General features: G+C 35.8%; 1 protein-coding gene across 1 annotated transcript; it reads right to left on the minus strand.

The window, feature by feature from the left end:
- Positions 1–11,090: 11,090 nt before the first annotated feature.
- On the minus strand, positions 11,091–23,639 carry LOC127997077 (protein limb expression 1-like). Its single transcript, XM_052591998.1, has 6 exons — positions 23,308–23,639; positions 20,066–20,229; positions 16,051–16,191; positions 15,294–15,389; positions 12,329–12,406; positions 11,091–12,093 (listed from the first exon to the last, which is right to left on the minus strand). The coding sequence occupies exons 1-6, from the start codon at positions 23,348–23,350 to the stop codon at positions 11,710–11,712; spliced, it is 906 nt and encodes a 301-aa protein (XP_052447958.1). The 5' UTR covers positions 23,351–23,639; the 3' UTR covers positions 11,091–11,709.
- Between the last annotated feature and the right edge of the window lie 722 nt (positions 23,640–24,361).

The following is a 24,361-nucleotide window of genomic DNA, read 5'->3' on the forward strand; positions in this document are numbered from 1 at the left end:
CCTCCCAGTGCTCCTATTGCCATTTGCAGAAAGTCATGCGCTCCCGGTAAAAAACAACCAATCAGAGCTGCGGTCCATAACTTTGTTTGTGTTTAAAATGTAGAAAAATGAACATAATAAGCGAGTAACACCATGAATCCATTTTCCAAACCGTGTTTTTAGCTTGTCCTGAATCACTAGGGCACACCTATAATAAGTGTTTATATTCTGACTATTTTAGATTGCTTCGGGGATACCACGGCGGAGTAACCCAGTACCTTTGTGATTCTTCATAGACATAAACAGAGAGAAGTAGATCCGGCTGTTTATTAACCGCTAGAGCGTCAAAAGTTCCCTACTGCAGCTTTAAAGACCATTAATATGAATTTAGAAAAAGAGTACTGTATATTTTTATTTCATCTTTTTCACATCATAGTTTACTTCAATGATAAACTTAAGATAATTGATTTTAAAAACTGTCTGATATTCTTTTTTTTTATTGTTATTATTATTTCTTTAATTTTTTTGGTGTTCTGAATTCAAATTAAGTTCAAAACATTTTCCTTTCATTCTCAAAAAGCTATATTGTCTTAGAATTGTCTGCTAGCCCAGTTTTAAGGCAGCTGTTCAGATGTGCTGTTCACCAGGAAACGTGAGGCCAATAGGGTTTGTTCCGTCCCAATGGACATCCTAAATGTGCACTTATCTTTTTAGCTATGGCATCGGCTTTCTTCCTCGAACAGCTTTCCTCTCTCAGTCTTCCTATAGTGGGGATGGCTTTTAAGTAAATCACATAAAGTGATCCACATTGTAAAGAGTATATCCCATGTTGCTATGCTCCTAATGCCTCTGAAGTGGAACGTGTTTTATATTCTCTCTCTCTCTGTCTCTCTTTATCTTTCTCTCGATGTATATGATACACTTTACTCATATTACTTAGGTGATTTATCCAAGCCTAAGTAATAGCCACTCATTAATAACCTTAGTACAATTTTCCAACACTGTGGTAGAGTATACAGTATACTCTGTTTAAAGATTGGCCGGGATGAATCAAGACCAAAAAAAAAAAAAAAAACTATGAAATCTGACTGCAATGATATACATTTTTCTTCTGTTTATCTCAAATCACACTGAAAAAACTGTTGTATGCAAGTATGTATTTATTTATTTATTAACTGGTCTATTTGAGGCACATGTACCTTCTATAGTAAACAGAATTCCATTCCTTCACTTGACATTTAGAATTCTGCAGTCATGATGTATTTTTGCCAACTGGAAGTTAGTATTACCTTGGTTTTCTTGACAAAAACCCAAGAGTATCTTTCAAGAAAAACTCAAGAGTAAATAAGCTCAATGAATATCCAAAGTTATTCATTCAAGTTTTCTTCATAATTATTTTCACAAATGAACACAACTTTTATGAATTTTGAAGCCTAGATGCAATCAGAAGAGATAAAAAGTGAAACATATAAATCATTAACATGAACTATATATAAACTACACCATGGTCAAATGATTTCAATGTCACCAACATTAAGCTTTCAAATACTTGGTCGTGTTTCAGTCTTTACTTCATGTGCTTCGGTCTTTACTTTAAAAACATTTTGAGTTTATATATATATATATATATATATATATATATATATATATATATATATATATATTTTTTTTTTTTTTTTTAAGTTTGCGGGAGAATAATTTGAATGGATTGCAGGAACAAACACAATGAGTCTGTGAAAGTCCCTGTGAAACCTCTGAAGTCCCATTTACTCCCTTGTTATCAACCACCTTTTTCAAGACAGGTAAAAGCTTTAAAACAAATCAAAATGCGATGTCATGGATGTATTTTATGCCTTAGAATAATACCTGAAAATGTCTTGAGTTTGTGTTAACCACAGTGTCAGGGACAGAAGATGACGGAGACAGTTTCAAGGTTAACTGGAAGAGTTTATTGAAATCAAAAGTCCGGTGATTGTGATCGGGGATAGTGAGTAGTGTGTGTGCAAGGACCTGGCGCATCCGTGACACACAGGGCTTATTTTATAAAAACATTTGAAAAACCCATTGACTTAAGGACGATGGGACCGGAAGTGTTAAAATAATAATTTCCTGCAGAAATATATCAACCCAGTGGCACTCTACTGTGAAAAATATTTTACATTAAAGTATTTTATCACTTGGTAAGATAAGGGCTAAGAGGCTTATCCTAAAAACTTGTTTACTGCACTGGCTGCATGGAGTATCAAGAGAAGTGACATAATCTTACATTTTTAAAGGAACTGAAGCAAGGACATTATGAAAGCAATGAGCTAAAAGTTATCTTTAGAAGCACGGATAAACTGTAAGCATGATCAAGTCAATGTATTATTTAGCAGCTCTTTTATACAAGCAGTACTATATTATTTTGCTTGGTTGTTCCTCTTGCCTTGCTGCCTGTTTCTCACTTCACCTGGGATGTGTGAGGGTGCTAAAGTGTTACTGTGCATACCTCTGCAGCAGCCCAGAGCTACACCTCTCTCCTGACTGATAATAGCTTTTCAGAAAACGGAGCATCTGCTCTGTGCTATTTTTATCTTCTTGATTCCCTCTCCGGTTCTGTCTTCAGGGGGGCTGAGCTATCACAAAGATATACTGTCTGAGGCACCAAAGAAGATCCAGAAACCTGTTTGGCAACACAAAATTCTGGGAATCCTCCCATCAAGGAGTGTTTTCTCAGAGGAGGCAAGAGATCAGAAAATAAAACAAAATGAGATGGTAACAAAAGGTGTGTAAATACAATGATGATAATAAAAAATAAAAATGAATAAATAAAATCCAACAACAAAATTGTCCACCAATGACACAAGCAGATAATGATTCAGAGGGAAGCATTTTTAGAAGGCCTCCTGAGGTTGTTGATTCTCACTGAGGTCAAGGGGTCATGGTGTGGATGGCCAACATGACCCCATTAGCCCCTGCTGGTAAACACGGAAACTACAGTAGATCATCTGCTTCAAATCCATCTTTCTCCATTTCTCTGTTTAAATCATCTGCGTATTCTAATACAACACACACACACACACACACACACACACACACACACACAAATGCGTTTGTTTTTGTGAAAAGTGGGGACATCCCATAGGCATAATGGTTTTTATACTGTACAAACTGTATATTCTATGTCCCTACACCCCTAACCCTCACAGGAAACTTTGTGCATTTTTACTTTCTCAAAAAAAAAAAAAAAAAAAACTCTTTGGAGGCATGGATTATGTCCTCATAAGTCACCCTCTCCTTGTAATACCTGTGTCATACCCATGTCATTATACACAGTTCTGTCCTGATATGTCACAAAAACAAGAGCACACACACACACACATATAGTATTATTTAATATCTCTTGATATATCTGTGTGTGTTGTATCATTGTATACTTCTGTGTGTGTTTACATTGCAAATATTACATATTAGTTGACATTTTAAGGTGATTCAGTCATCAGATTCAAAATCATCTCTTTCTGTTCCTTTATTTAAAATATCTATGTATTCTGAAACAATAATGCAAGTAGATTTATTCTACAGATATATTAGATATTATATTAAATATTATATGCAGTGTGTGATTTTGAAATTTGCATATAGAAATTTTGACAATGTACAAGTTTTATTTATTATACAATTAACAAAAGCAAAAAGGCCTCTAATTCTAACTTGCGCTATCGTTTTTTCTATTCTATCTGTTTTTTATTTATTATTATTAAAAAAAAAAAAAACTTGCCATGTGTACTGCTTTAAGCTAACTGAGACTTTTTTATAGAACCTGCATATTGCTCTCATTGTCCTCATTTGTAAGTCGCTTTGGAAAACAGTGTCAGCTAAACTGTAATGTCAATTTTATTGTTTTATTGTGTTTGATGTTTTGTGGTTTCTTATTTGTTTTGTTTTAGTAATATTGTACAGCAATTTGGATCAACCGGTATTTGTGTGAAAGTGCTTTTTAAAGAAAGAAAGAAAGAAAGAAAGAAAGAAAGAAAGAAAGAAAGAAAGAAAGAAAGAAAGAAAGAAAGAAAGAAAGAAAGAAAGAAAGAAAGAAAGAAAGGATCCATATAATCAGGGTGTGATTTGTGCATATACTGTAGATATAGATAAAGTTTGTTACTCTCACCAACAAATCACACCCAGATTATATAAGCACAAATGTTTAAAGATGCATAAATACTATAAATTATAGAACAAATGTCATAGAATTTGTTGTCTGCTATGGAAAAAAAATGTCCACCATAAATCTGTAATCTGGTAGCTGTGTAAAAATCCAATGTAAATGTAAAATGAATCCATATTGGATTTAAAAACTCAAACACAGAGAAGGACTTGTCTCCACATTTTAGATGTTCACCACATATTACCGTTTTCGGGGGGCTTCTCCTTTGATGCCCCACTTCCTCACCTATCACACCTGACTTCACCAAACCTTGATTGAACCTTGAGTTGATTCTTTTTATTTGATTCTCTGATTGGTTAGGACACCAAAAGTGTATTAAATTAGTTGGGGAAAGTGCTTACATCTCTATAAAATCACAATTACATGTTGCCAAGAAAATAAATGTGAGTTTCTATGCACCACCTGTTCTCGAGGGTGATTAGCAGAGATATTTCTGATTTGCATATAATGGATCTTCATAAGTTAGGCTGTTCTAACCCTGAAGAATCCCGTTCATTCATAACTCAGCAGCTGCATCTAAGATGACTTGTTTCTTTGATGGATACTATTTCAGAATCAGGAAGGAAGAAATTATTTAAGAGCTTACATCACAAGGGGAAGAGATTCAGAGATTGCAAAGACATTCAAACACAGGGAAGCATGTGGAACAGTGTGCGTTCTGTCGAAGAGAGAAAGGTCATGAGAAATTAATCGTTGTGCAGAACCTGTTTAATGGGAGGTTTTGGACAGTAATGATGCCTTTTGAAATGCAGTTTTCCAGGCACAATGATGACAAGATGAAAGTTTAAAAATATATTTTACGGTCGAGTCTGTTGCAGAACAAAATGCATTTGTTTTAACTAGATTACAGCAGTGGTTCCCAACCTTTTTAACTCAAGGCCGGCACAAAGAAACACATATGTTTGTGCGGCCCACTGCAAAAAAATTGACCCCACTATTATTAAGTTAATAATTTAGTACTCAGAAGCTAGATTGTTAACTGTTTTGGCACACACATACATGCTAAATGCATTCAGGATGAATTTGAAACAAGAATATTGTGGTAAATGCATGTGGTTGATCATGCAGAGACAAGTATTGTATCTTTAATTTCACCAAACTGATTACTAAAAAACTCCCACATCATGTTTTCAAGCCTTTTCAAGTTAGATTTTGATGTGACATAAAAGCAGTGATATCTAAGACTGTGAGTTACACACTTACTTTTTAATTAGTGTTCCAGTTAACACCATTATTTATTAATTCAGATTTGCAAATGTAGAATGTGCACAAAATCAGGCAGGATTTATAATAAGCCAGTCATAGTGCAACAGAGCCATTGCCTCCACTGATATGACTTTTCCCCATTCATTTTCAAATACCCCCAACCAAAACCACAGGCCACTTTATAGGGTCTATTAAAACTCTGCGGCCTCAGGATAGGCAAGAGAGATGCTGCATTCCACTGAATCTTTAACCACTGATGTTGGACAGCCTCACTTTAGAAAAACAAGTGATTTATATCATATTTCAAAGCATTTGCAGTGTTCACTTAAATATTTTGGTCCTCCTTGAGAAAACCCTCCTGATACACATGGATGAATCATTCATAATAAGACCTATAACATGCATTTAACAGGAAGGTGTGGTGAAGTTTCATTTCAACTTTAAGACATTGCATTTTTATTTGATTTTATTTGATTTCCTGCTACATTTCTCATCTCTTGCATGCAGTACCTGTTTTCCTGCACTGCCCTGAAAAAAAAGCATTTTTAATCTATAATTTTTTGCTTGTTTTCCAATAAAAGTTCCTGAACATCCTTAAAGCAAGATATATTTGCTTGAGAAGCAAACTTGTGAAAGATATGAAGATTTCAAAGGATAATTTTTCATTTTCTTACCCCACTGGACTTTTTTACGCATCAACCTCACAAATTATATTAGATTTATGCTGGACGAGAAAGAAAAGCAACATGGTGATATTTTTAGCAGAAAACCAAAGATGATTTTGTATGTTATGGTGGACCGTATAGCAGTGTTGCACCACTGAGCACTTAGCAACATTTTTCACCTGAGGCATCTTTTGTTCTGTTTTCTTCCCTCACCAATCAATACTGCACTTTCTCCTCAGGATAAAGATAGTTCAGCAGACTGAAATACATGCGATGTGCTATCAAATCGAGAGCTGATTCCGACTGCTATTTCTAGATGTGCAGTTTGAAAGAATATATGATATTTCAAACGTTATATGATATTTCAGAGGGGCTTACGGAAAGGATAACATCATAAATAAACTCTTTACTTGTTTTGCTATTTAAATCTTATTTTCTGTTCCGTTTGTTTTTTGAAACCCAATTTTATCAAACTGCTGTTCAATAACCTTCCTAGAGCTCTCATGATCCCACCGCTAATCTATCTGACCTACAACTGGCTTTGTGTTTTCCTCTTTTGAAAAAAAGAAAAATATCTGGAGATGAGGCGTTTTGTCATTGGTTCAACCTCTCTGTGACAGATACTTTGAGCTTGTTGTCTTGCTGAGAGAAGGGAGAAAATGTGAAAAGAAAGAATGACCAGAAATGAGGAGACATAGAAATAGTGTCAGAGAGGGAAAGAGAAAGCTGAACTGTCCATAGGAATAATTCCTCTGTTATCTGTTATCCAGCATTACTGTTAAGCTCTGAGTCTGACAGAGTATGTGGTTACAGTATGTCTCAGGACATCGCATCTGAACCAGTCCGACATGTCAGAAAGCCCCAAACAAATGTATTTATTCGGTTTTAAAACACCTTTTCTATTTAAAGAGAAAATTCAACAATGAACTTTGGCTTCTGATCAAGTTTGGTTTAACAGTAATAACAGTCTTACCTATATGTTAAAAATGAAAATAATTTTTGCAGATTTAGTCATTTGCAATTATCCGTAGCAAATTGACTACTGAATTATTTCTCAGGGCACATAAATGTTTAATTATTTAGAGACAAAGAGGAATGAGAACTGTAGAAGCTAACTAATTAGTGCCTAATCAAACCATTTTTTGTAATGAAGCAATCTTCTTTCAATGACAATCAATTGAAAATCCATAGTAATTTGAGATATTTCTGTGTAAATCTTTAGTCTTTTTTTTATGTGTATTGCACAGTATGTTAAACATGTTTTGCTCTACTTCAACTGCTGGTTATTCCTACCGTTTTCATGGTTGTCTTGCCATGCTTGACAGACAGGGAACAGTGTGAGTAAATCTCATGCTGAGTTTCTATTTACGTGCTGAGTTTCCATCTACGTTTCTTCGGTTGGTTTGTCTGGGTGTTAGATGGAGTGCAGCATTTGTGCACACTGCTGCAATAAAGCAAGTGTCTGCATGAGGCTTCAGGGGCTCAACTGTGCATAGAGGACAAGCTGACAGTTCCATCTGCCTCACAATTTCTCCACAGATGTCCACACACACTCGTACACACACACACAAGCAGGGCAGAGCTGTTTCGTTCAACCCATCACTCATTACAGTGCTGTCTTTGGCATCAGTTTCTGGCAGTGTCATACAGGGCAGCAGCAAAAAGATAGACGGGTTCGAGAGAAAACTAAAGCCGCCCACCCGGTTGTTCTTCCCCATTAGTTTAACAAACTATTGAATGTGTGTAAAGGCTATGAGGATTGCAACAGCTTAAAGAAACAGTTTTGTCATCATTTACTCACCCACATGTCATTCCAAAGTATGCTGTAATTGAATGAGACTTCATAGTGACCACTAGTGAACATCAAAAAATGACAACTTCTATTTGCAGTGTGCAGTTCCAAGAGGACAGTCCATCAACACTGGGGCTTACCATTGTTTATATCATTCCACCTGTCTGTGTTTGAGTGTTCTAGATAAACTGTGTATTGGTGGTGGGGATTTTTCAGTGACTCTTTCCGCAGACTACCGTTACATTCATACGGTGGTGACATGAGCCTGCCTTTATTTATGAGCCATTGAATCATTCATTTAACCAATTAGTTCAAAGCATTAATCCCTTCAGAAACAAAATGTCACTGATATTTGTCATTGCATTATTCACTCAACTGATCATTTTTTCAGTGACTCAGTCTGCAGGGGAGTCATTGAACCATTTTGAATCACTGAATCATTTACTCACCTGATTCACTGAAGCTCAAAGATCTATTACTCTGATTTCTGCTGTTGCTTTGTTTGGGAATATTTTATTGGCAAATCAAAAATAGACAAAGAAATTAGCAACATTGTGTCTAAAATGTATGTTAATCAATATTCATTTTCTGTTCATTAAATTGTTGTACATACATATGCACAGAGTATTCAACTGGGGGTTGTGGGATGATGTGCTGTTTAATTAAATAAAACTTCTGATTCAAATCAAATTCTGCTTTTGTTTTGTTGACACAGTGTATGTCTATTTTCTTCAGTCACATTGCATCTTGGTATATATATATACACACACATTGAGACAAGACCTGTGATAGTTCACCCAAAAATGAGCGTTCTGTCATCATTTACTTAACCTCAAGTTGTTACCAACATGCATGAATTTCTTTCTTTTTATGAATACAAACATAAAAATATTTTACATAAGGAAATAAGTGAAGAAACTTACACTGGTCACCACAGAATAAAAAAAAAAAATTGACTGTCGACTTTTATTGTCTGTTTTTCATGCAAAGCTTCCATGTCTTTGGAAATAGTTCACAGAATGTAGAGTCCCTTTACGGTGCGTTTTTGTCCTTTTTTAAACTAGAAATAAACAACATACAAGTTAAAAACCTAAAGGTGAGAAAATAATGACTACTTTCATTTTTGGATGCACTATCCTTTCAACAACATCCTACAAAGGACTGAGTTGCTGTCAGTTTCATGAGGACATTAGAATGAGGAAAAAGGCGAGGGAAGGGTGAGATGTCCTTCACTGGTTGAAGAGCATGAGAGTGGGTGTGTTGGGAGAGATGTCAAAGGAAACAAGGGCCACATGGCGCTCACGCTGCTTCACTCAGCATGCTACTGCACAGACACCTTCACAGGTATTTCTATGCAAGGTTAACAAGATGCAAAATTATGAACATACAGAATGAGTCATTCTGTCTTTCTGCATAGCATGGGACCGAAGCAGAGCTCTCCTGAGATTTCAGACACCACAGCACTGCAGGCTCTGCAGAAACAGCATTCACACCGGCATCAAACATGAGTGGATGGCAGCGTCAGTTGAAGATTGCACTTGCAGTGGGATTTGTGTGAAAATGGAAAGATGTGCTCGCAACTGAGAGGAGACAAATAGCAGAGCGTTTCTCACTTGTTGTCTTTCACTTTCCATCATCACAGTACCTGCTTCTCCAGAGCAAAGACAAATGAAGCATCTCCCCTGCCATCCAAGCCTAAAGTGATTTTAATACCATTTAAAAGCACAGAGTTATTACTTTAGGTAAAAATGTAAATGTCTTTTATTTCAATTTAATAAAGTTAATCTGGGCCCGAGAAACACAGTTTCCAGTGCCATTTAAAATCTTTATCACGATATGCCATCCAAATGGATTTGATTTGTGTGATCTTCCATACATCTGGTTATTAATTCAATATTGAAACAGGAAATATGATTTTTGTTCCCTTTGGTCAGCTTCAAACAGCTATTGTATGCAATAACTCTAATGCTCTCGATCTCGTTGTCATTTCCTATCAGCCCAAAGACGAATGGTGTAATTTACATCTCATTGTCCTGAGAAGGAAAAGAAAGGAAAAAGTCACGCTTTTCAATTTGAAAGCAAGCGTTTTTTTTTTTGTTTTTTTTTTGCCTTGTAAATTAAAGAAAGGCGGCTCTACCGATGGCTTCAGCCCTTTTGGTGCCTGACAATCAATGAATCGGGAAAATTGCTCTGCCTCCCAAGAGTACCATGTACTCTCTAAAACAGCCAGAGACGTCATTATCCCACTCCTCTTCCCATCTGTAGGTCGACTAGATACATCACACCGCAAAGAGCGAAAAAAGAAAAAAAGAAACTGCAAATTGGCGAGAGTGGATGTGTGAAAGCAATGCATTACAGAGAAGCTCTCTTGTTGTGTAATTAGATAATTTATGCAAAATCATGCATAATGAAAATGATTCAGGGTGAATAATAACGAGGCCTCTGCGGAATAAGATTGTGTAGGATCAAAAGATCAGCAGATGATTTAAAAATAAATCAATAAATATGTGAAAACACCTCTACTCCAGTGAGGTGCCTGTGTCACTATGGGATCTCATTGCTTGCTATGCCCCAAAGAAAAAAAAAAAAAAAAAACTTAAAGCCCAGTTCAAGTAGAAGAAAATTATAAAATTAGAAAGGGGCAATTTAGCATCTTATATAACATTATCAATTCCCACTAAGAGGACACATACCCATCATCGCTGTAGCTCAAGATTTCTTGATTTAGGTTCAATAGTTTCCTAGCAACCACTATGATGAAAAAAATAATAAATAAAGTTAAGCAAAACAAGATCTATTATGGCCTAGTTTTGTGCACTGTAAAAAAAAAAATGTTTTTGTCATTGCCATATTCGTATCCATATAATTTGTTAGTCATTTCTGTTATTTTACTTGCACTAACTTTATTTTCAGCATCAGTAATTCAATTGAAAGTTGTCAAAAGCAAAGTCCAATGAACTTATCACTACTAAACTTTGGTTTTTATTAAAAAATTTAGTGGAGTTTGTTTTTTAAGTGGACATTATTTCAAGAAGATGTGGTGGAATGGTTTCTTCCTCTTCTGATCCTTGATGAGATTAGTTGTTATAGCCAAATGTAAATGAGAAAAAGCTCGGCATGCTTTTCCCACTTCCATTTTGTTGATTATACATCGAAATATTACGTAAAAAAACAACGCCAAACAAAAGCTACACAAGAAACAATGACAAATCATGTTATACATTCTAGTCAACACAGGAAGCCATTTTTATGGACATTAGTCAGGGTTACCATTTTAATCAAAACATTGCAAACAGGTCCTACATTTATTCACAATTACTTCTACAAAGGAATGATTTTAATTAGCAAATGTTCAGTAGAAGCTGATTAGGCGTGTGTATTTGTTTGGAATAAAAAATGAGCTAATCACATTTCTAGTCAAGAACGACAATGAAAAATGAATAATGACAGTGCTGTTAGCGCTCCTTTCTGTTAAATTAGGACAGACACTTCGTTACAAAAGTACAGAAACAGCGTCCTCTACTGGCAGACTGGCAGAAGATCAAAACAACCACAAATAAAAACGTACTCGTGCAGATAGGAACTCTCTAAACATTTGTAAAACTAACACCAGCAAAAATATATATACAACACATCTTTATTACCATTTTTATGTGTTAAAATGCACAGGAAATTAAGAATATGGGCTACATTATAGTTTCTTTGGAGAACCCAAAGTTGTTCTTCTATAGCTTGGCTGTGAACATCACATTTTGGAACCTGTGTTTTTAAAGGGTATGAAAGAAGACTGAAAAAGCTTTATTGATGCCACATTATATAAAAAAGAACAGTATGTACAGTATATACATTTTGTCTCACAGAGCTCACTCCATTGATTCTCTATCACTCTCCTGAGAGTGACACTGACAGTGCTCTGAAGTATTGGTCATACTCTCCTCCAGACAGTGTCCCTCCTGGGCATAGTACTCAAACTCAGTCTCTTCCCTCCAGGACATCTCCTCACTCTGGTAGCCCTCCAGATCCTCAGCATTAGCGTGACTGAGAGCTAAGCTCAGGATTTCTTTCTTCTCCTTATAGAAACGGAGCTCCCTGCCGATTCTCCGGGCCTCCCCCAGCTCCTTCATGGCCAGCTGCAGCTCTTGGGAGAGCAGGCCGGGCGATTGCTGCTCCTTCTGTAACCAGTCCAGAGCCATGTGGCTGCGCGTACGCTCGTCCAGACGCTGCTGGGAGTAGTACAGGATCACCTCCTGTAAAGACAAGATTGAAAAGGTGTGACATAAAATTGACAAAACTGGATCTATGGACAGTAGAGACTTGCTGGAAGTCTCACAACTCTAACCTCAAAGCAACATACTAATAAATACTCAAAAAACTTTAACAAGTGCATAGCAACACTCAGGCAACCACCTACAACACCTACAGCACCACATCAACAATCACATTTTTTTTTTTTTCAGAAAAAAAAAAATAGTTAATTCTTACCTGGCGGCTACATCTCATCTGCCGAAAAGTCTTCAGAGTGCCATTCCAGTGCAGAAGTTGAAAAACAGTCATAATTTCCTTTAAAAAATAAAAAAATAACAGACAAAAAGTTGTTATAATAACTAATATTATAACTAAAACGCCTGTTTTTGTTGATATGTATAGTCAAAGTTCATTTAAAATATAGCCCATTTAAAAGTGTAAAAAATTACTTTTAAATGGACTATATTTTTCAAAAAGTATAGTGCATTTACTTATTTATTTACTTAGTTAATATATATCGTTTTCATATCAACCTATCAAAGTATGGGGACAAAACATTTTGGTACAATTACCAGAACTAAAAGACCTGCAGCATAATCAAATTCCTGGAGACATCATCACATGGTGTTATTTTTGAAGTATGCTGATCATATTTAACCCTTTAGTGTCTAAACAGTTGCTGTATTGCTTTAGCATTTCTTCTTCACTTCAGATTGATAGCATACTGAGAATTACTGTAGACTTATGTGTGAAACAAAGCCTCATTCAGCATACAGCGTGTGAATTATATATATATATATATATTAGGGGTGTAACGATACGCGTATTCGTATTGAACCGTTCGGTACGACGCTTTCGGTTCGGTACGCGGTACGCATTATGTATACCGAACGGTTCGTTTGAGTAATTAATTATATTTGAAAAAAAAAAAAAGAGAGAGAAAGAAATATAATGATATGCGTTCAACAAGGTAGCCCAATAACCCAAACAACGTAACAGGCAACGCCCCTGACACTCCCGAAGAAGAAAAAAACACCATCTTATATGTTTATGTTAGGCTACTCAGCAGGCGCTCGCTCACTCAGTACGCGCTGAAGGCTCGTTGCAAAATAGCCAATGCGTTTAACAGACTAGAAATGAGAAGATCCTCCAATAACCAACAGGTCTGGTGTTTGGGTGCACTTTGGATTCCCTTTAAGCTATAATGGTGATGGCAAGAGAGTGGTGGATAAAAAAACAACGGTATGTCGCATCTGCAACATGACAGGGTACACCAGCGGGATTACAAAAAAAAAAAAAAAAAAAAACCCAGCGGGAATATCTGGGATATATGCGTCAGTACTATCTGGGAAAAGACGAAAAAAAGGAGAAACATGCACGCAGCAAACTATCCCTGCAGCATTTAGACACTATAGCTTACAGGGAATCCAACCCAAACACCAGACCTGTTGGTTATTTTAGGATCTTATATTTCTGGTCTGTTAAATGCATTAGACATTTTGCAACGAGCCTTCAGCGCGTGCTGAGTGAGCGAGCGCCTTAGGGGCCGTTCACATATCGTGCCTAAAAACGCATGGAAAACGCTAAGCGCGTCTTTCTCCTGAGGCGTCTGTCTTTGCTAAGCAACAATGACGTGCTCTCTCCATGAGACGCGGAAATTTCAGCGAAGGATAAATGGATTTGCAGCTCTAAAAATCGCTTGCAGTAGCTCTGCTACTGAATTTATTTCAAAATTGCAATCCATATACAACTATGATCAGCTGTTCCTTCATCTTGGCTGAGCTCTCAACGTTGTTACGGGAAAGGATGAAGCTGATTGGTTGGTTCTTGTCACATGACCCGCGGTGCGCTTGCGGCATTCTGAAAAGTTGAGATGTTTTTACATTTTGCTGTATCTAAAACGTATCGAACCGAACCGAACCGAACCGTGACATCAGTGTATCGTATCGAACCGAACCGTGAATTTTGTGAACCGTTACACCCCTAATATATATATATATATATATATATATATATATATATATATATATATATATATATATATATATATATATATATATATATATATTGTCCTGTTTTCACACTTTTGACAGAATGTGTACCATGAGTAAAGTTCTGACAGCTTAAATATTATAAACATTTCCTTGCAGCTTTTATGAAAAATATGCATGTGAAACATCAGCCTAATTATGGAGTTTTTAATGCTAATAAACCCATAATATATATGTACCAATTTATCACAGTGTAGCTGAAGCTTTCAAGCTTCAAAGAGGACACAAAAACCATAACCATAGCATTAAAGTGTTTCAAGTGACCTGTGCACTGATAATTTTGAGTCAAAAACAGACTGAAGTTTATTATTCACAGATAATCTCGTTCAAATGTTTAAGGATTGGAAAAGATTGTGCAACTCATTAAAGAAGTATCTTATGCTCACCAATTCTGCTTTTACTTGATCAAAAGCATGCCAAAAACAGAAATATTGTGAAATATTATTACAATTTAAAATAGCTGCATTTGAATGTTTTTAAAGTGTAGTTTATTCCTGTGATGACAATGCTGAATTATCAGCATTATTACTCCAGTCTGCAGTGTCACATGATCCAACAGAAATAATTTCAAAATACTGATTTGCTGCTTTGCTGATTTCTCATTATTATCAATACTGACTCTGCATAATGTGGTTGTGCTGCTTAATTTTTTATGGAAAATTAATTAACAACTCCAACCGACAACTACTAAAGCAATTATACAGAAAATCTAAAGTGTCTAATTGTTTATATTGTCACATAATTTAAACTATATTATGATCCAGCAATATATTTAATCTTACATCTAGTATTTCCAACTTTACCTGCAATATATTATATAGCAAATCTGCACTCCATGTTATCACTGCAAAATGTAAACTACATTGGTCTACTTTTATGATGTTGCTTTTTACGTTGCTTTTGTATCCGTAGCTTGAATGGTCCAGTGCTCATTCACTGTCATTTCATTGAAAAGAGCAACCGAAACATCATTATGAATATCTTCTTTTATATTGTAGTAAACAGATTCGAATGACATACATAATGACAGATTTATGGATGAGCTAATACTTCATTAACCAGCGAGATATCTTTTGGTCAACCTGCAAAAACCAGTCTGGACCAGCTGGAGTTTTCAGCAAGGTTACATAAAGGCTGTGTTTTTTTCTAACCTGAAATTCCAGCATGGTTTTCCCAGTGTTCAGCTCCAGCATGAGACAGTACGCTCCTATGCTGGTACCGGGGTCAGATGCATCTGCAATGTTACTCTGTGAACAGCGGGACACAATGACTTACAGACGTCTCATCACTCAACCCGAGCAGACACAAATACAGAGGGAGGTCTGGGTTTCATTAGACACCCCTTTGCTTTGTTATTCAGCTGGAGCAACTTGTCTTTATTGTTGGAGAAAAAAAAAGGCCAAGACTGCAGAGCAGAGGATAAATGACATGAGAGTGAAGGGAGACCACACACACACACACACACACACACACTCCTACAGAATGTGAAAATCTTGGCAGCTACATTCAGGTTTGGGGTGAGGGAGGGTGACATGACTTTTTCTTTGTAGGAGGTTTTAAAACATTTTTATTTTTTATTTTGTTCTGGTACAAAGCCAATTTATCATTTGAATTGCATCTTGGCTCTTCATTATACGGAACAAGGTGGAGCAAGTTGGATGGAGCCAGTGCGAAGACACAGATCTATAACTATAGTGTGGGTGGCCTTCTGTACTTCCAAATTAAACTGTTTCTACAGACTGGAAAGCTTTTAGAGCTGTATACACCAAAAGTAATCTACATCTGAGCAGGAATGTACAGATGAGATTTCTTGCTACTGTTAATAATGTACTCGTCTGCCATAAAGGCCTAAACATCATGTAAATCTCATGATTTGTTGATAAGCAGCTTAATAGTACTGAGACTCACGCTGGTGGTGCTGACGGCTTCCTTCACGCTGCGTGATATGAACTCGGGAGTGATGCGGCGGCAGGGCAACTCGTTAAATGTGGAGTTCATCAGAGCAATGCGAGCTGCATCACGTCTGGCCTCGGCTTTACTGTAGCAGTACTGTCAGAGAGAGAAAGGATTTCAATTCATCATCATCCTCAAATGCTGAAATAAGATAATCTACACCGATCGGGCATTTTTTTTTAAATTTCTTTTGTTCTTGATAACATAAACACTCTGATTGTGCTTCAAAGGAAAAGTTCAGCACAAAATGTTCAGTGGTTAACAGGTGAAGGGGAAGGTTATCAGTGAATAATGACAAGTTTCACTATCTTTCACTTCAAAATAAAAAGCTAAAAAGCAGAAAACTTAAATGGAATTTTTTGCAATTTAAGTAATCTTTGGTTTAATTACAACTTTTTTTTTACAGTGTATATTTCAACAACAACAGAAGTAACTGCGAAATAACAAAGATATACTTAAGTGGGTCAAATTCCATTAATTCTAATTTCTTGGAAAAGAGCAGCCAGCACATCCTCCAAAATATCTCCTTTCGTCGTCCACACAATTATGAAATTCATACTGAGCTGGAACATGAGGCTGAGTAAATGACAGAATTTTCATTTTAGGGTGGACTGGGGTTCTTCGGTCATTTATGACCCGAATTTTTTTTTTTTTTAAATGTTAAAAATCGTAGCTTCATCAGAATGGTCTGAAACTTGGTGACTTTTTTGGTACTTGGTATATGAACACCCAAAAAAATTGGGGACAGGATTTTAAAAGTCTAAGTGGTCGTAAAAAAAATAGTCACACTCAGGGTCTTCGGGTCAAAAATGACCCGCCATAGGAAATGAATGGGAAATTGGCAAAAATATGAAAATACTGAGTTCTTTTGTGTGTACAATCTACAAATCAGCCACAATGCAGAAAAAAAGCACACAACAGTGAAGGGGTGAATCTCTAAAACATCAAGAGTGCAAAACAGACAAAAAAAATTCACACACACACACACACTTATACACACAAAAACACACGCACACACAAATGAAAGTGTGTCATTGCAAAAGCTAATTTTGGGAAATGTGTGAAATAAAAGCAATTATTCATCAATGTAAGAAATAAAGTGCACAGCAATGAAAGCATGAGGCTGTAAGCCATCAAGGTTGCAAAATAGACACACTCACACAAACACACACACACACACACACACACACACAGGGAATATGAGACTGGTGAAACTGTAACAGAGAAATGAGAGAATATGTGAAATAAAATCAATGAATCAAATAAAGGGGAGACATTGGATCCAAAATGCAAAAGTCACACACCATGTCTCTCTCTTGAACACACACACACACACAAACACACACACACAAGCACATGCGCACGCACGCACGCACACACGCACAAACAGAGTAAGGTCAAAGGATGGAATTCTTCCCTAGTATCCTCCAGGCCTATTGCAGCACCTGTTTATAAAATCAAGAAGCCAATCACAGCATCTGTTGACACACTCACACACACAAGGAAATACTAGAATGGTGAGCCAGAGAAATATGAGAATATGTGAAATAAAATCAATAAATAAAATAAAGGGGAGACATTGGGTCCAAAATTCAAAAGTCACATACTATGTCTCTCTCTCTCTTGAGCCCGCACACACACACACACACACACACACACACACACACACACATGCACACACTGAGAGTAAGATCAAAGGATGGAATTCTTCCCTAGTAACCTTCAGGCGTATTGCAGCACTTGTTTATGAAAACAAAAAGCCAATCACAACATTTGTTTATTAAATAATATGGACATAATAATATGTAAATATTTAGTTATGATAATATTTAAAACACTTTTTTATTTTTCTATTTTCCATTTACATGTACTGTTTGAAAATGATTATACGTTTGCTGTTATTTTTGTTTTTTGTTCATAATTGCTGTTGGCAATTTTGAAGAGTTACTGTTCATTGAATTGCAAAAAATAATTTTAATGGAAATGTTTATAATAAAAGGTAAATAAAAATATGTTATGATTTAAATAATGTAATTTTTTTTATTAAGTTAGAATTAAAACAATGGGTAACAAAATGCTTTCCATTTGTTCTCTTTCTAGTGCAATGTTCAGGTTTGACTGTATTATAAAGTAAAACTGGCACTTGAAATTACCATTTAAATCAACCAAACAAAAAAAAAAACTTGACAAAAATAGTCTTTGAGAATCTGTGATTATATATTAAAATCCACAACCTGAAATAAATAGGCAAATATGTGCAAAAATCACTAGAATTCACAAGCCTTTCTACAGAGAGCTGTAAATTCTCTCTAGTGGTAAAAATGTGCTATTGCATGATACAAATGCTTAATTTGTCCACCAGATGGCACCAATCTAATTTAAAAAATTGTTTTCTATAGGCCTTGGCTGTACTTTAAAATAAAATACAGCATTAATAAAAATAAAAATACATATATATATAAATTTTCTATTATATTCAATGGGAAAAAATGGATCATAATTATTGCATAAAAATTCATTATTATCATAAAATTCTCTCAAAACACCAAAAAAAGAAAGAAAAAATATTATTGAACAAAAATACATTTGATTGATTTTACTGAAAAAAAGTATACCTGAATCCCGCCCTCTGGGTCATTTTTGACCCGAAGGTCCTGAGTGTGACTCATAAATGAAGAACCCCAGAGGGTTTAAGATAAACTAGTCCTTGCATGTCTTGAACACAAAGCCACAGAATTCCTACTAACCACATCAAAATATGTTTTAGATGATGTCTGTGGACCACAAACACGATTAAAGACAGATTTGAGGCTAGCACCGCTGAGATTAGTTTCTGGATTTGTTTTATAGCTGAAAACCCTTACAGTGCAAAAAAAAAAAAAAAAAAAAAAAGAATAATAATCATTATTCTACAAGCAGCCATTACATTTACAAGCAGTGCTGAAATAAAGATGAATATGTCTGGAGTTTTGAGAATAAAAAAGGAGAAAAGAAGAGCACAAATATATGAGAGCAGTGTTTTGAGCATAGAAGATGTTGCAAAAACATTCTGGGCTGCATTTCCCAAAAGCATTGTATTGTAGAAACCCCTGGCACCAATGGTCTCTATCTACTTAGACTTAGAGGTTTTGGTAAATACAGCCTTCGTCTTTGATCTAAAAGGAAACTCCTCTATAGAATTGGGCTGCTCTTTGTATTAAATAATCAGTACAAAATGTAAGAGTATTTTCAATGTGCTCAATCACTGATCAAAGATTACAGTCCATTCAGAAAGCAGTGTCACTGGAGTGGACATTCGCTGGTGTGCGGTGTGCTTCAGTCTTTTCAAAGAGCAGCAGCTAGTCTTGAATTTTCCTCAAAAGTCATTTAAAATATAAACTATATATATATATATATATATATATATATATATATATATATATATATATATATATATATATATATATATAAACTATATATATATATATATATATATATATATATATATATATATATATATATAAATTCTAGTTCCTAGTTATTTTTTATTTTCTTATTTTTTTTTATATTAAAAATGACAAGATCTGTTTGCGGTCATGTTATGTGTTTCAGAAATGAATAAACAGACTCATTATTTTTTTCGAGATGAATTTCATAGAACATTCCATTTGAACTGAAGGAAAATGCCACATACTGATTTGCGGCTGGCAGGAGTAATTTAGCAAATAAGAACCACCTGTTGGCCCTCCTCATTTTCACACAAGAGCGTTTTTTATGGCTGAACTGAATAGTACTGATGAGATGCTGTTCATAAAGACACTAGATCTGATTTAGTAATGGGATAAGGCCAGAATTGCACCAAAATGAAGGGATTAAAGTACATTTTAAACAAAACCGTTGCTCATAAATAATAGTAAATAAATACCATATTATAATAGCAAGTATTATGTGCATGAATGCATCCCTTATAGTACATGCAGAGTTCACTCACCTTCAGATTTCCGAAACAGCTGCCACCTGGTAAGGTGACATAGCATATGTACGGAGGGCCGGGTGAGGGAATGGACTCATAGACTACCAGATTCTCTGTCTCCATCATCATGCCTTTCATTTGCTTCTGCTCCCAAAACTGGTGAAGCATTCCCACAACATTTACTAGAAGCAGGAAAAGAGGGAGAATATTTTGAAACGTGATCACATTAAATATATTTATTTAATATTGATGTGCAAACTATGTATCACTACAGGTGAGGAACTATGATTTCTCTTACTCATTTCCTAAGTCACCTTTTGTTTTTACTGAAAAAGAGTTTTAAGTTTCGAAGGGATAGTTCACTTAAAAATGGAAATGCTGTCATGATTTAACCACCCACCCCATCAGTCCAAAATTACGTCATGATGAGGAAAAAAAATATATATAAGTCGTACTGGACTATAAGTTGCATTTATTTAGAACCAAGAGAAAACATTACCATCTACAGCCGTGAGAGGGCGCTCTATGCTGCTGAGTGGTAGACTACAGGAGCACTGAGCAGCATACCCTCTCGCGGCTGGAGAAGGTAATGTTTTCTCTTGGTTAATTTCTCTCAGTTCATGTCAAATTAATTTTGATAAATAAGTCGCACCTCACTATAAGTCGCAGGACCAGCCAAACTATGAAAAAAGTGCGACTTACAGTCCGGAAAAAACGGTAATGTCATTGTGTCAATTTTCAGGTTTGGAACAACCTGAGGGTGAGTAGATTTGAGTGCACTATCCCTTTAAGATGCTTTGTGATGATATTTTGTATTTTATTAAAATCTTGTCTGTTAGTATTCAATCTTTTACCCCACAGATCACTAATTTGCTACAGAGGCTCAGCTGTTTATAATGTCAAAGTGGTTACAGAAGAGGTTTTTGACTGCTGTGTTTATTGAAATTGTGCCTGTTCATCAAACAAAACCAGACAGTGTCACTGCCAAACCTTTGAGATGAAAGTTACCCTTTTACGCTGATCTATGTCTGTGATACACAGAGTCACCCGATGCATTAGTTATAATCATTGCAACAGGCAAATGAAAACGCATGTTAGAGTGCATGCTTCATCATTCTGCATACTTTTCTCTCTTTACTATATCATCAAAAAGCAAAATGGTAAATGGTCATCAGAGTAAAATTCAAACATGAGGTTATGGTTTGCAGCATTTAAAAGAAAATTATTCAATAATTAAATCATGCTTATGCTTTTCTAAACCTTGTAGTTCTGTTTTGGAGCACAAAAGAAGATATTTTAAAGAATGTTTGAAAATTGTTTTGTCCATATAGTTAAAGTAAATGGGTCCAAAACATTTTGTGTTCACAGAAGAAAGAGAGTCATACAAGTTTGGAACATCGTGAGAGTGAATAAATGATGACATAACTTTTATTTTAATGTGAACTATGCCTTTTAGTGTATTTTAGTGAGATGTGACAGTGTATTTCCCAATACAACATTTACTTACATTCACACATTTGGAAGACACTTTTATCCAGAATCGATTTGCATTGCATTCAAGGTATATGTTCATCAGTTCATTTATTCAACTTACTTGGGAATCAAACTCACAACTGTCTGAGCTACGGGAATGGTATTATTATACATTTTGTTCGCTCATTGTAATTTTTCCAATTTACTAATTTAAGTCATTATAGCTAATTTATTAATTATGTTCTCATTTTTAACACAATTGTAACTGTTTACATCCACGTCTAACTTTCCACTTATACCAACATTCACTGTAACATCAGTGTGACGGCTGTCCGGCGTCAACACATGGAAACATTTTCCCAGCAAAACAAACAGGTGCCCATGAGCTCTGTGAGGTGGACAAGCATCACACATCAGGGAGTTTTGGTGTGATTTCAGAGTTTCACACCCACAGTAAGTGCAATATTTGTGCAGTCTTGCTTTAATCAGCTCAGGCATGGCATGTAAAACACACCCCCACTAAAGGGGTCAGCAATAATATTGAGAAAGGGGAACCAAAGGTATATTTTTGTAAAAAGCCCATGTATATGGGAACACAGGCTTGTTTTTACAGCATGAAAATTTCCAACTTTTTGTTTGTTTGAAAGAGTCAGCTGCGGCGAGCACCACCCAGTCTGTGTCTGTATGCTTCAAAACACACTTACGTGAGTGTTTCATTTCAGTCTGCTGCTACAGTATGAGCTGCCATGTTTGTGTTTGTGAATGGACTTTGGTTCAATCAAAAGACTGTCGTTTCAAAAAAGCCCCTAAAAATTCTGAGGTCATTTCACTGACTAGCTTATAAAAATTATTATTAAATGTCATTCTTTCCCCTAGTGAATGGCAGCCAGTCATAGATTGTTCATCACAGAGTGTCTTGTCAACACACACAGAATTCTCATCTTTATACTCTTCATTCCAATAAAATCCCACACACACATACACACTTGTATATTTACAGGAACTCTCTGTTGGTGTAATGGTTTTTATATTGCACAAACCACATGTTCTATCCCCTTACCCTCACAAAAAACTACTGGCATGTTTACTCTACCAGTCAAAAGTTTGGTAACATAGAGTTAGAGTTGGTAACATAATGTTTTTGAAAAAGGTCTCTTAGTGTCACTTAGTGAAAAATTAAAACAAAGACATTAATATTGTGAAATTTTTCTACTTTAAAATATTTTATAAACAGCAATTATTCCAGTCTTCAGTGTCACATGATCTTTCAGAAACCATGAAAACAGTTGAATATATTTGTGCTGCTTAATATTTTTTTCAGAATTGTTTGATGAATGGAATGGAAATTGAACAAAGAACAGCATTTATTTTAAATATAGCTATTTTGCAACATGTTGACATTACTGCATTAAAAAAATAATTACTTTCTTTAAAAAATAAATAAACAAATCAGATGCAATTTTTAATTTGTTTATTTAAGTTGTCAATAGAGCAAGACTAAAACACATAACCTTCCACAATTAATGGATAAATACTCATCATCTCTTTACATTTATTTAATGGGCTGAACCACCCCTACTGGAATCTCACAATTTTAGCTAGGCATATTATTTATTCAAAAAATAATAAAGTTAGTCTTAGTCTTGTCAGTCTTGTTCGTCAACAGGACACATAACTTCCCTTATATAATTCTCATCCATGCTGCATTTCTTCTTCAGACAGAATATGAAGCATAAGGTGAGGGATCAGAACATCCACACCAAATATATTTGCTACGTCTTACTCACAGTCTTTGAAGGCTCTGTCATCATCTGAATCTGGTCCAGACATGATCTCCAACTGCTAGTCCCACACGTCCCGCAGCAATCCTCCTTCTTCGTCTCCAGCTCTCACATGCTCCGGAGAAGTTCGAAACATCAGTTAAGCTCCACCTGTATTAGCCTTCTCCTCTCTAGCCTCCAGAGCAGTCTGTGGAGCCCCCAGGGGTTCTCTTCACTGGCTGGCCCAGCTTTTATCAAGGGTTGAACTAATTAGCTGTGAGGTTGGTTGTTGCGCTGCACTCCCTTATATTCACGCGCACTCTCACCACATACACACTCTCTCAGCCTGTTGCACACTCCCACTCGACTGAGTCGACTAAGCCCCGGCCCAGGAATGCAGCCCCCTTCTCCATTCATTCACAGCATGCCCCTGCCTTCCCTCACAACTCGCTTTACATATGCAGTGCCCAACTCACTGAACAAACATCCAAGATGGACAGCAGACAACTTCTGACTGTTTTATTGACCACTTAAATAGCTATTTAACTTAACAAGACTCTGAAATTGGTGGGGGAAAAAAAGACATTAAAACAGTACATTTTTATTTTTTGGTGAACTTTTCCTTTTAATATAAAAAGTTAATTGCAAAAATGTCTCATGCAAAAAATTGTACATGCTACTTGGTGTGGTGTTTTATATATCTAATGTAATGACATGCAGATATTTTTAGAGCCACTGATTAAATAGCATATTAATAAAAATGACCATACTGTGTCTAAAACATTTGTTAGTTTTTTATGCATTCCTTGTTCAACCCAATGTTAAGTTTTGTTTTGTTGTTGTTTTTTTAGACCATGATGTAATTTAAGTGATGATCCTGCTCAGACTGCACTGTGTAGTAATACTCTATGAGAAAACATTTCAATTTAGCAGCTCTGAATGCTTGAATGGCTATTGTTCTGAGAACAAATCCAGGCAGCGGAGGGCATTCTTCTGAATGGCTCACTCAGTCTGGTGAACTAAAAGCACACTTTATTCCCTTTTCTCCACTTAGAATCCATGAGCCTACTTCCTCAATGTT

The sequence above is a fragment of the Carassius gibelio genome, chromosome A5 (genome assembly GCF_023724105.1).
Source record: "Carassius gibelio isolate Cgi1373 ecotype wild population from Czech Republic chromosome A5, carGib1.2-hapl.c, whole genome shotgun sequence".
NCBI lineage: Eukaryota > Metazoa > Chordata > Actinopteri > Cypriniformes > Cyprinidae > Carassius > Carassius gibelio.

Coding starts and splice junctions, on each gene's coding strand:
- LOC127997077 (XM_052591998.1), bottom strand. CDS start 23,350: ATGTCTGGACCAGATTCAGATGATGACAGAGCCTTCAAAGACT. Junction 15,390..16,050: donor AAGCCGTCAGCACCACCAGC/GTGAGTCTCAGT, acceptor CGCTGTTCACAG/AGTAACATTGCAGATGCATC. Junction 12,094..12,328: donor AGATGAGATGTAGCCGCCAG/GTAAGAATTAAC, acceptor TTGTCTTTACAG/GAGGTGATCCTGTACTACTC.